This window comes from Amaranthus tricolor, chromosome 5 (genome assembly GCF_026212465.1).
Source record: "Amaranthus tricolor cultivar Red isolate AtriRed21 chromosome 5, ASM2621246v1, whole genome shotgun sequence".
NCBI lineage: Eukaryota > Viridiplantae > Streptophyta > Magnoliopsida > Caryophyllales > Amaranthaceae > Amaranthus > Amaranthus tricolor.
In genome coordinates, this window is record NC_080051.1 from 24,453,728 (window position 1) to 24,468,334 (window position 14,607).

General features: G+C 27.0%; 1 protein-coding gene across 1 annotated transcript; it reads right to left on the minus strand.

Moving 5' to 3' along the window:
- Positions 1–1,387: 1,387 nt before the first annotated feature.
- Positions 1,388–3,253, minus strand: LOC130813603 (cytochrome P450 71A25-like). Its single transcript, XM_057679438.1, has 2 exons — positions 2,294–3,253; positions 1,388–1,993 (listed from the first exon to the last, which is right to left on the minus strand). Exons 1-2 carry the CDS (start codon positions 3,251–3,253, stop codon positions 1,388–1,390), a joined length of 1,566 nt encoding a protein of 521 aa, XP_057535421.1.
- Between the last annotated feature and the right edge of the window lie 11,354 nt (positions 3,254–14,607).

Genomic DNA, 14,607 nt, shown 5'->3' on the forward strand with positions numbered 1-14,607 from the left:
TTCTAAATTTCTAATAAGTTAATAACAAGCCTAAAAAGATATCGAGATAATTACTCTGAATTGGAGGGACTATTAGTTTAGAGTTTTCAATAACACTCATAAGACTAAGCATGTAATAGCCTATAAGATAGTTTAGATTATTGTTATTCATTCAAACAAATCGAGTTTTGATTATTGAGTTTTAATATTCAATCAATTATCAAAAGTAGCAACATGATGCATTGTTAAATAATAGTCTCATATATATATATATATATATATATATATATATATATATATATATATATATATATATATATATATATATATATATATATATATATATATATATATATATATATATATATATATATATATATATATATATATATATATATATATATATATATATATATATATATATATATATATATATATATATATATATATATATATATATATATATATAAAATAATTGAAATAAATTGATCTGCCATATCTGATAAAAAAATTAGTAATTATTTTGTGTAAGTAAATGAGCATACATCAATTAAAAACCCGACTATTAAGTTATTTCGATATGGACCCGATCAATAGTTGTTCGTAACCGATAACTACTCGAAAAATAAAGCTCGAACCCGATTTGTGCCAGAATAAACTGAACTAATGTTAGATCGATGACAACCCGAGCTCGATTGACACGCGACTCGAATTTCAACCGATAACAAACCAGTTTGTACCCGATAATGCGAACAACCATTGTTTAAACAGACCCGTAACTAACCGATCTGACCCGAGTATGACTCGTTGTTGCATACAACTGAAAATTTACCGATTCGAAATCCGACCGAGCCGAATTACACCCATCCGAAACCGACCGGATGACCCGAATGAACACCTCTAGTAGGTTCCATGTATTTATAAAATTTTGTAATATTTTAATATATTAATAAAAAATTAATAAATTAAAGTATTAATAAATAAATTTACAAACACCAAATGTAAATATAATTTTAAATTTTCAGGGCCCATAATTTATATTTTGCTACTACGTAATGTCAGAGACAACTCTAAATACTCCTAACTCATTCTAGAGCTTGTTAATTAGGAGCAACAAAAAATTAAATCGTAATAAGCCTTCAAGTATCATTTGAATTTGAGAGACAAATTCAAAGTATTGTTTTAGAAGAAGTATAAAACAATTTAATTAACAAATTAAGAGCTTATCTTTAACAACACCAAATCAGCATAATATATCATATTATTGACTTAAAACTTAAAACAATTAATCTAAATGGCTTAGAATAATTAGTCAACAATATTAAATACACATAATCATCTATTTATTTCACATCAAAGTGGAATAATTAAGAAAACGACATAAATTCGTAATAAATTTAACAATTTCTTAATTGCTTACAACCGGAGTTGCAATAAGCATAGGAGGATCTCTTGTTTGTACAGCCAGACCATTTATTTCAGTAATATCAATCGCACTCCCATTGGGTGTCTCCCAATCAAACTCATGTATAAGAGTAGCAATTGCAAACTCGGCTTTGATTACACCAAATCCTATAGCTGGACATATTTTTCTTCCCGCTCCAAACGGAATATAATTAAAATTTTGACCGTTAAAATCATATGAGTTGTCTAGAAATCTCTCTGGAATAAATTCTTCTGGTTCTTTCCAGAAAACTTGATCTCTCTGAATTGCCCATAAATTTATGATTGCATGTGTTCCCGCACTTATGTCATAACCATTTATATTGACATCCTTTGAAAACTCTCGAAGAATCATAGGAAATGGAGGATGTAGTCTAAGTGTTTCCTTCACCACGGCTTTTAAATACGTTAATTTCTCCAAATCATCTTCGCTTAGCTTTGTGCCCTTTCCTCCAACAATTTTTTTAAGCTCTTCCTTTAATTCTTTCATAACTATGGGATGTCTAATTATTTCAATCATTGCCCATTCTATAAGTGTATATATTGTATCCGTCCCACCAATAAACATATCCTGCATACATAATGACACAACAATGTTAATGTACATAATCAATTAGTGTACAAATTGTATAAATTCTTAAAGCCTTTTATTGGGTAAAAAAACTGTTAAATTAAGCTGGACTTATTAATAATTTTAGCATATAATCAGAAACATGAGGCGCATACATTTCATAAGCCAAGGAGATACTGTCTCAAAACCATATGACATTGAGAGGAAGGGCTCCAATGACTTATAAAGTGTACACACCATCTTAAATTCATTGATTTGAGATAAATTATCTTAACAGAAACCGAATTAAAATCTCCTTACCATTATAACAGCTTTGATGCTATGAGGTTGAAGTGCAACTTTTTTGTCCTTTTGAGCTTGTAGCAAAATCTCCACAAAGTTCATCCCATTGTAATGGTCTTGTGTAGTATGAATTATGTTATTTTGTTCATTATTCATTTTAATTTGATTTTCTTGCACAACATTTTCAAGAATATGATCCAATCCTTTAGAAACTCTATCAACTTCACAATCTAAACCCTTAAGTCGATCCATCCAACCAAGCCAAGGGCTAATATCTTTAAAGCTATTATTCCCAAGCAACTTCATAGCATCATTCAATAGCTTCTTAAAATTACCACCCCCCTCATTATTTTCAATATACTTCTTACCAAAAGATGCCCTACAAATCAAATCATTCGTAAAACTCATAATAATCTCCCTCAAATTAAATACTGAACCATTAGATTGCTTAATTTTTTCAACAATTAAAGAAGTCTCCTCTTCTCTTATAACTCGTAAAGATTGAACTTTCTTAGTACTCAAAAGTTTAGACACACAAATACTTCTAATTTGCCTCCAATAATCCCCATAAGGAGAAAAAGACATATCCGTAGCATTATAGAAAAATGTCTTGGCAATGCTAGAACTTGGCCTATTAGAGACAATAATGTCATTACTTTTAAGAACTTCTTGAGCTAAATCTGCTGATGATACGATTAAGGTTGGTTGGTAGCCGAAATGGAGCAACATAAGTTTTCCGTATCGGTTAGACAATTCTCGAAGTGATCGATGTGTTAAAGCACCAAGTTGGTGAAGGTTCCCTATTATTGGTAGTTTTGGTGGAGATGGTGGTGTTTTTTTTCCATTGCTAGAAAAACTTTTGTGCAAAAATAGCACCACTAGCAATAAAGGAATGAACAATGGGAGAACATTGTTAAACTTGGGGTTTTGTAATAAAGATTGAAATAAATTGAACATTTTAAGAGTTTCTAAATTCATCTTTTTTTGTTGATCAAGTGATGATAAGTATATATGGTGTGTTTTTGTTTGAGTTATTCCAAGCTTGCATGCATGGATATATATATAGGAAGAGTAAATAAACAAGGTTATTATTTGTATAATCTTAACGAATTAAAAAAACCCTAAAGTCTTTTCTACTGTGTTATTATATATGTTGGTAAAGGTTGAAAAGTTAGTCATTGACTTTTTTTTTTGAAATGATTTAGTTATTGACTAATTCTTTCTTCGTTTTTTTTTAATATATATCTCTACTTTTTTCGAAGTTTTTCATATATAAAAATTTATTGATTCCAAAATATAGTTGAAAATATTACTAAATGTAAGAGGGGAGAAAATAAAGTAAGATTTATGCAGGTGATAAATAGTAAACTCCTATAACAAATAGAAAAAATGACCGTGAATAATACAACATTTTATTAATTTCTTTACAATAATACCAATTTTTGATTAACTATGAATAATACCATCTTAGGGGTGTTTTTTTCTAAAATAATATTAACTTTAGTTTATTAGCTAATTTACCAATTTTTTTTGTCATATAATCTCATATAGTTTGTTTTTTTTAACATGTTAGGGATATTATAGGGAAACACCCCTTAAATTGATATTATTTATGGTTAATCAAAAATTAGTACTTTTATAGAGAAATAAGCAAAATATTTTATTGTTTCCTAACAAATATTGCAAAGAAAGCTTTAATTAAAATCATTAGATTGATTTGTATTCGCACACATATATATAACACTTCTGATTGTTAACTAAGAGGTTTTGTAAAAACTTTTTGAAGGAATTGTTAATAGTTTTCTTATTACATTAATATATTAGAGAAAACTGTAACATTCAAATTTCCTCTCGTCCTTTACGGTTTTGATTCCGTTAAGGGGTCTGAAATTTAGGAGTGTTACAAAACTATTATTGTAATTATGTTTATATTTAAAGTTCATCTCACTTTACTATTTTATTACTTTCTCCGTTTCATAATAGATACGACATTAGAAATATTGCACTATTTATTTATCTTCATTGATTTGCAATTATTTTTTTAAGTTAAGTTAAAACATAGTCAAGTAGATCTTGTTTGATTCGTTTCAATGCAAATATTATTATATAAAATTTCTATAATTTTTAATTATACATTATTAAAGATATTAAGGTTTAATAATTAATTCATTGAATTACGTAAAAAGTCAAATGTTGTAAATATTTTTGAATAGAGGAAATACGATTGTGATTATTAAGCTCGACTTACTTACACTAATTAATTTCAAAAATAACAAAACATCCCTAATCCCTAATAGAAAGCTAAATATGGAAAAACATATTGAAAATTAGGCATTAATTATATTATTATTTGTGCAATTGTCTTTAAATTCAGGCAAAATTTGATAAAAATAATTTCAATTATGTATCATTAAATTAAATATTATTTATTAGTTATTAATTAATTCAAAAGATCTCGTACTAATTCTTTGAAGTTTTCTTATATAAACCGAAGCTTTATTCTTCTCAAAATACTTTTTTTTTAGTAAAAAACATACTTTGGTTTATTATGACTTTTGAGACGGTTGCTTTAAAAGTATTGATAATTTTAAGTTTTCAATATTATGAATCATTTCAAGCGAATGGTTCACAGTTAAGATTATTTTTCAACAAATAATCTATTTTTTTATTAAATAATCAAACACAAGTTATGACTTAAAATTAAAAAAATAATGATTACTTCAATTAAAACAATATATAATTCTTTGATTTATCATCTCCCTAAGATTATGTATTTTTATATATATAGTTTTGTGCAAGTGTTTTAGATTACGCAAAAACTCAATTAATCGTCAAAGTCAAGAGTTGACTGGAGAATATTGAAGAAAACAAATGTTATTCTACATATATTGTTTATTTAACTTGAAAATGTCAAAAGCTATAACGTCCTCCAAAATAAAAACTTTGTTACCCGACTTAAGATAGTTTTGAAGATACAAAAATTATATATATTCAATATAATTCATCAACTATCTTATATTTATTTATTAATCAATTACTTTCTCTTTTCAAATGTTCTTCTTGTTTACTTTTTTCACATATCTCAATGTAAACTTTAAAATCAAAAAGTATATATTAAGACGAATTTAACAAAATTTCACATAAATATGTTTTTTCTTATAAATCAATGAAAAATCGTAATCAAAATTTAACACTAAAATTCGTAAATTATATTTTAAAACAACATAAATAACCAATTATCACCTCATATGAGTATATTATCCGGTGAGTAGACATAATATAATTAATTAATCTCGTGCTCCAAGAGTTAAACACTAATGCTCTTCATAAAAGAAAGGGACGGACATTAGTGTTCTTGTAGTTTGTTCGTTTATGTGGAAATTAGGTATTTATGTTGTTTATGAAGCCCTAATTTTTAGCGGTCCAAACTGAAAAATTGGTTTTAAAACTATGAGTTAACATTTTAGAAGGAGTTGAATAAAGTATTAAACTTTTTGACAAATTTGTTAGCCAATTTGCCTGGATAGAATTAACAAAATGTAAATTTGAGGAATTAGATGGGACAAAACAAATTGCTTGTTTATGAAGTTCATCTTTGATTGAAGTTATCCAACTCCTAAAATCTCACACCTTTTATTAAGTCTATTACACTTAAAGATAAATTACATTTATTCCTAAAAACAACACTAATGGGTCGTTTGGATTGATAGTAAATATTTAAGGGGTAAAAAAAAGTCAAACTATTGTAATAAAGGTATATAAAGAAGCAAATAATTGAAATAATTGTGGTAGAGGTAGAATAGGAGTAAATACTAAAAAAGATGAATAAAAAAAAAGGTTAATGTTCCTCATTTGGAGGTAAAGAATGCTCTCACCCTCCCTAAGGTAAATTTATACCTATAAATAAGATAACTAATTGCTATTTTCTCTATCTTTTATTATCTTCTAATTAATTGTTCTACCTCTCTAACAATCAAATTCCTTTAATCATCTATCTAACTAACTTAGTAATTCTATTTTGATTTTTATTTACTCTTTAAATATTTGCCCTAAATCCAAGCGAACCCTAAAAAGACAACCTGCTATCAAATACAAGTTTTTATGAGCAATAAGGAGACTCTAACTTTAACTTAGACTATCTAAGCTAAACCTCCAAAAAGACAGGTTTCATGATCTAGGACTCGAATTGGAACTCTAAAAAAGACTAATAATACTGCTACATTAAATTACAACTCGATCTGATTACGAGACTTTTTATAAATAGTTAAAATTATAAGCACTCTTGGTAATTTCTCTCAAATGATTAAGCTTGAAGGTTGAGAAAGTAATTTTCATGGTTGTTCTTGTATTCTTTCTCCCATTGAATTGTTGCTTTTTTTTTTTAATATAGGTAAAATCTATAATAGGTAAACTGCAATTAGGCTTTGAAAATAATTCAAATTCAAAATCATTTGAATAATTCTTTTCATGTGAATATGACATGTACAAAAATAACTTATAACAAAAATAATTCAATATACATTTTTTTTACCCATATTGTTTCATTTTTCTGTAAGAAACTTGGAACAAAAAATACAAGGCAGAAAAAAAATGTTATACCTAAGTTAAGAGTCGGATTATGTTATAAAATACCGTGATATAAGTTAACAAGACTAATTCGTGAAATATGATCCAAGGTTTGAGTTATGTATAACCGTGCTATATATACCTGAGACTTGATACCACAAGGGAACACTTGTTCGGGTTTGAACTCTCATAAAGTCTCTTTAATGCTTAAGTCGGTTTGAATCATAAATAAAGAGATGATAGTTGATTCGACTTGAGCTAGGGCTTGGACCATGTGCATTGCCACCGTTGAGCTGAGCTCGAGAAATAAAGCTGAGTTGAGCTTAATTATTTTTTACACAGAAAAATCATGAGTGACGATTATTACTTTTATTTTTTTAGTAATTTTGTAACCATCTTTTACACAGTATCCTTGTAATCTTGGTTGTAAACTTAGAACTAATAAATAACTGACGTGATTATAAGAGTTATTTTTTAGCCGCTATTACAACTAAAACTAAAGATTTTATTACTTTAAATAGAGAACTCTAGTTCACAAAAAATACACTTTTCTCTCAATTTTCTTAAAGATTTAACTACTATTTTCAGTTTATATTTTCTTGGATTCTATGCGTTAGTCTGTAAATGTGGCATACTAATGATGATATTGAATAAGGTTGTGTTAAATCTCGAGGGAAAACCGAGTAGTAACAATAACCACCCATGTTAAGTCCTAATTTATTTTTTAGGTCACTTGTCTCCAATTGTGGCTCTGATTATTTTGTCAAAGTGGTATATATGTATATGTTTACATTTAATAACTCATTGCATAGAATTATTCAATAGAAGTCAAGTCTAGAATGTGAATATAGATTTTCCATTAAGTATAATATTGTTTGAACTGATAATTTAATCACGGTTTGCGTTGTTTATAATTGTGCCAAGTTTTTTCTTGGAAAACTGTTATCCTGATTTCCATACTGAGTCTACAAGTTGAAATATTGATATTACTTGCTCTAATTTTTTATTGAAAAAATTGTTATAATAGTTGTACTTATTTTTCATTTGTTGTGAATAACTTTTAACTATTGATTATTTCTACATAATCTAATATTTGTATATTTTTTGCTGACAGTACCCCTTACCACATTTTAACCTGGCTATTGTAGATACCGGCTATAGTATATTTTTACTAACAGCATTCCATGATAATTCGTAATCGTATGGACACACCCACAAGGCCACAACGCTCTTGAAGAGATTACAAGCACCGCTATAAGATTACAAGTCTTTTGCAACCTAATACAAATTTCTAGGAATTGAAATTACTTAATTAACTTAAAATAAATAAATGACCTTAAACCGAAGATACTTTAAGACAATACTTTATACGTAAACATGATACCAAATCGAGGCACTATCTAATTTTTCTACAAGCGTTATTCCGCCTACTTGATGCTTAGGCTTAAAACTTGGAATACACTTTTGAAATACAACGGTTTGGCAATTAATTATAAGCACTATATAATTAATCTTTGTAAAGTGCTAGAGATTATATTGAAGAAACTTAAAAATAGAATGAAAAAATAATTATTTGTAGAGAATTTAACTTAAGGGGAGATAGTAAAAATATTACAATAATTGAAAATAATTTTTAAAATTGCACCTATGAAAATTGTATATCCAACCCAAGAAAATTGGGTCACGTTATATAATAGTAGAATTAAACTATCCTTAATCCCGTGATTCACATATTCCCAATTTATTAGGAAAATAAATAGGAAATATATCTTTTAGGTTAAATTAATTAATCGTTCACTTTTAACTATGAACCCTAGTAACTGCTTTTGAATACAAGAGGCACTGTGAACTTCATCATCATACCTAGTATATTCCGCACATAGAAAAACTATGAGCAGGATCTGGGGAGGGAAAGACGGTGGCAACTCATGCCCAGAAAGTAGAGCGCGGCCAAAGAGTCTCTCAACTCGAGAAAAAACAAAAAAAGTTTCTGAAACGAAAATATTGTAAGTAGGCATTATGAATGATGTAAATAGACATTTAAGATATTAAAAATAGACATTAAGGATACGGTAAGTAAGCATTAAGAATAATGTAAGTAGCCATTAATTTTTAATGAGTTGGGTTTAAGATATGTCTCTCAAAAAGATAGTCTCTCAAAAGACTAGCCGATTATTAAAGGCAAATTAATTGCTTCAATTAAACTCACGGAAAGCTATTTGTGAAATCAAGTCCAATAAGTTCATTTTTGGAAATTAAAGCCCAGAAGAAGAATAGGCACAAGTTGAGATCTGTGCAGCAGGCCACAACTCGCGGCCCACGTACTCCCTCGACCCGTTAAACTGCTGAGCAATAAATTCTTACTTGGGAATGTCTTTATATGAGACGCGTCTCAAGTAGGCCGGCCCATTATTACTTAGAAAAAAAATTTAAGAAAATATGCATTGTGTAATCCTATTTGGAGTTTGTGTTATAACCTATTGAAGTTGGTATTATAAGCTGTTAGAGTTGGTATTATAACCTATTAAAGTTGGTATCTCCAAATAGGTTATAATACCAACTTTAATTGGTTATAACACCAACTTCAAATACCAATTTTAATAGGTTATAATACTAACTTTAATAGGTTATAACACCAACTTCAATAGGTTATAAAAATAGGCTCAACCGCACGTGTCAGTTTTTAGATTTTTTTTTAATATTGGGTCTAAGCTTGAAAAGCCGTCTTTTATAAAGGTGGTATCTCAAGCGAGGCGCTGAATAAACAGAAGCTTTTGGCCCAACACTCGCGACCCGCTACTTACCAAAGCCTAAAACAGAATATATTTTTTTTTCTTTACTCGCGCGGAGTAACCGAGTAACGTTTTTCGCGATCCGCGAAACTTGTTTTCTGATTTTTATTTTCCTTTATTATTTTTACCTTGATATTTACCTTTTGTCCTTAGCTATAAAATTAATATTTATAGTCATTTTGGTTCTACTATTTTCATAGTATTTGCTATCATTTTTTATAGAATTAAACTTTAGTGTAGTTAGAACTTATAATTATGCTTAAACTTTTATACCTTTTTATACATTGTATAGTTAAGACTTTTACACTTTTTGTACTCTAAATTATCCAAAATTTTCAATTATTTTCTTCTTTAATAGAATTTGCAAATTTTAATATCAAACTTTGACTATGAGCTCTCATCAATCTATATGAAAAAATATATTCATATAAAATTTTGATTGTTTCGTCTCAATGTATCAAATTTTTAGATTTTTTTAATAAACTTAAAATTAAAATTATTTGATTTAATTTTTAAAATTATATAAATTTCGTACAAAACGTTAATTAGAAGAACAAATAAAAACAAAAAGTTTTTCATAGGTAATCTGTATGTTTTATGTTAGTCTACTCTGTAGAGTGTAAATATTACTTTGTAGTTAGGTAGTGGATGAGGTTAATGAACACAATTAATTTATTAATGAGATTAAAAAGAATTTTGAAGACCATTATTATTAAAAAAAAAATTTGTTGTTAATTAAATGAGATAATTAGAGTAATTTTTATTATATGATGATGTGAAATAACCGTATAGAGTTTTAAATGATGATTGTTAGATGCAAGTGTACTTTAATTAGCATTTGAATTTTTGACGAAAATTGACCGTAATAGTCAAGTGGTGTTTGGAATAATCTTGTTTTAAACGATGATTGTACAGTTAGAAGATGCAAGTGTTTTATTAGCATTTGAGTATTTGACGAAAATTGACCGTAATAGTCGACTGGTGGCTGTAATAATCTTAACAAAATATCCTTCAAACAAAAGCTGCATGTTAATTTCTAATAACTTGTGAATCTTTGATGAATATTATTACTAGAACTGTGAAATGGGTGGGGACCCTTTGGCTCCTAATTTAAACATGCATGTGACCTTTATATTTTATAGTACTTGCTTTTATTATTAAAAATTAAAAAAAATAATTGATTACGTGCGCGGTGTGCCAAAAAATATATACAATAATATTTTTAATGACAATAGCGTATCCAGAAAAAAAATAAATAATGTCATTTATTGTGAAACATATATGCTTATTGGATTTTGATCCCATCACATATATAAAAGGCAATACAATAATCAATTCATCTAAGATATATTTATTAAGTGATGTTAACTGGCCTCAAATCCTCAATGACATCACACTGGATCTGTTAATGAGATATAATAATATTGCAAAAATTATTCAAAATTTATAAGCGCTTATTATATGTTGTCCAAGGTTGAATAATAAAGTGGAGGAACAACGTGGTGAGCAAGCTAGTTTATTTGTTCTGTGTTATTCTTTCCTCAGGTTTTTTTGATGAATATTTATTTAGCCGCATTTAATTTAAATATCACTGCTTTAAATTTCTACTAAAAAGATTTGATGATATTTATTAAACTCTTTATCAATATAATAAAAAATCACATTAATGTTTTTTGCGACAAAAAATCTAGTAAAATTTCTCACAAATGTCACTATAGATTATAGTAATAATTATATATGTCATTAAAGACCAAATAAAGTGTCGCTAAATCACTTTATAGTGAAACTTAAACTAAAAACCAATAATTATTACACTAAAAATATAAATTAGTGACATTTTTTTAATGCCATTAAATCTAATGTCACAAAAAGTTAAATTTGTTGTAGTGATTAAATTGAACGTAAGAGTTTTTTTAAGAAAATAGTGAGTAATAATAATAAATAAAAAGAGAGAATGAATTATGTGAATGAAATTAAAAGAGAGTTAAAATGTATAGATGAGATTAAAAGAAAGTGGTGAACCATTGCCAAAAATAAAAATAATGCAAATTATGTGGGATGGACATGAATAATACAAATTAAGTAGAACAGAGGGAGTACATGTTATGCTACTGTTGAGTAAAATAGCATATTTTGATATATGTTGGAACATTTTATTTTGGTCATTGTACATTATATAGTTTAAATTTGTTAAATTAAAATAGGAATTTTGTTTAGTTGAGTAAAATTGCATATTTTATTGAAAATAATTTTTACTGATTAAAATTGATCATTATCAATTGTTGATTTTTTTACTGATTGGTATTAATTTTTAGTGATTGCATCTAATTTTTATAAATTATAACTAAATTTTTATTGATTATAATTGATTTTACTATTTGCAACTGATTTACTGATTATAACTGATTTTTACCAATTAAAACTTACTTTTACTAATTACTTATTTTTTAAAATTAAATTGTACATGGCCTAATCAGCCCATGAAGGTAGGTATCATAGAAAAATACTTGTAATGCTAGATAATAATTAATAAGGAAATATTCGATAATAACAAACAAATAAAAAAGATTATACGCAAATCGAGTCTTGTTTGTTGGACAGTAAATATTACCTTTTTAGCTAATTAGGTTTTCAGTTTCATCCTCACATATTTTATCATAATAAAAAAAAAAAAATACCTACAACAATTCAATTTTTTCATGATTTTCTTACAATAATCTCACATGTTGATTAACTATGAATAATCCCAACTTTTGGGTGTTTGTCTAGAGTAAACATGGGTAACCCGATTACCTACTATAGTAGTTAATTTACCAAAAAAGCAAACTGAAAATTAATGTAAAATTAGAGAAAAAATTTTGATATTTACATAAAAAATTCTAAAATAATAAAAAAAAATCAGAATTTTTAAAATATTTTTTATATTCTTTTTACGATATTTTATTTTAATTTATCTTTTTTATAAAAAACCTTATTATAGCAAGTCATCTAATTACTGAGTTTACTTTAGAAAAACACCCCTCAAAGTTAGTATTATTATAGGAAAATCATGAAAATGTTGGATTATTGTAGTAATGTTTCCTAATAAACTAAAAAAAAATCATTTATTATAAACGTATAAGCTAGGTCATTTATACATTAGGAAATTCCATGTGGTAACCCTGAGCTATATTATAAACACGTATACGTTAGGTCATTTATAAATCATGAAAATATTATTATTGTACGTCTATTCATTCGTTTCACTAGATCAAATTGCATTAGTTTCATAAATTTTCTCCAAAATATAAACCCTAACTCTACCCTCTTTCCTCCAAATCACATTTTTTCTCCCAAATTCAAACCCTAGTTTTTTTTTTCAATTCTCTTCTACTATCAAATTATGAAACTAATGCAATTTGATCTGGTAAAACGAATAAATAGGCGTACAACAAGGTTTAAACTTTGTAATTAACGTTTTCAAACATATTCTATGTCAAAAGGTAACGGAAAAAGAATTTGATAAACCTAAGGGTTACCGCGTAGATTTTTAAAAAGTTTTGATTACAACGTGAAAAACCCAAAACCTAAAGGTTCCCTTATAAATTTTAGTCTTAAATTTCGTTATTTATGAGCACAAATTCTTGTGAAAGACGGTAACTTTGAGAGACCATCTCTTATTGGGTTGTCCCAAAATGAAAAATATAAAATAAGTTCTCGGTAAGCATTTAGATTATTATAAGTACTTATGTACTTACTTGATGGCATTAAGTATATTGTAAGTAGGCATTAAAGATAAAAAGTAGGCTGGTAATCTAAGTTTCTCGGTAAACATTAAGAATATTGTAAATAAACATTTTTAAGTATTTTTTCAGTGGACATTAAGTATATTGTAAGTAGGCATTAAGATAATGTATATAGGTATTAAAGATACAGTAAATGGACAGTATGGTTAATTGGATGATAGACATCTTTTAAAGACGGTTTCTCAGGACATCGGCTGATTTATTATTAGTTACTATAAATAAAACATTGAAGTCATGTTGTCGGATTCCAACAGATATAACCTACATTTAATAAATCGTGATTAAAAAAAGACAAAAAAAAAAAAAACCAAAATCATGATAGCATTCAATATTGGCAGTTTTTGAAGATTAAGAAATAAACAATTGGAACATTAAACGAAACAACGTGATCACTAATGATCAAAATGCTACAATAGTTCAGATTCATGATGCATATTATTATTATTATTATTATTATTATTATTATTATTATTATTATTATTATTATTATTATTATTATTATTATTATTATTATTATCAGATTCAAAACCTAACTTCAATTGTCTGTTGAATAATTCTAGCAAAGTCTGCTTCATATCTTCTGATTTTCAAGCTGCAGTGCAAACAACGTAAATACTTTAATTTCAAATAAACCGACAAAGTCGAAGAATATACTTTTGCTAAAATGTGAATTATAGTGGACCTAGCTAGGGTGGTGGAGGAATTGGGGCTGGGGTGGGAGTTCATAGAAAAAAAGTCTCAATAGGTCGAAAATTTCCGATTGAAGTACCTATGAATTTAATTTAATCGAAATTTTCAAGTGATTACATACTAAATTGTTGTTAGTCGAAAATTCCGATTAAGTTTACTATTGTCCAGCACTGTAAGTCGGAAACTACAAACTAAATTTTCAACTAATAAGAAAGCATAGGTCAAAAAATATTTTAAGGGGAAAAATTGTCATAATTAAGTTGCAAAGTTAGTCGGTATTTCAAATTTTTTTGAGTGATTTTATTGTGCCCATGATCACTAAAATAATAAATCACTTAACCTCAACATCACATATACCTTTCTTTACAAAATTTCACAAAAAAATTATTTTATTTAAGGTTCAAAAAAAATCCCATCAAATATACAAGTAACTTAGGTATTTTTTTTTTAATTTATACATAATTTAATAATTTTATATTTTTTAATCATTAAAAGTTTA

Coding starts and splice junctions, on each gene's coding strand:
- LOC130813603 (XM_057679438.1), bottom strand. CDS start 3,253: ATGAATTTAGAAACTCTTAAAATGTTCAATTTATTTCAATCTTTATTA. Junction 1,994..2,293: donor GCATCAAAGCTGTTATAATG/GTAAGGAGATTT, acceptor TTATGTATGCAG/GATATGTTTATTGGTGGGAC.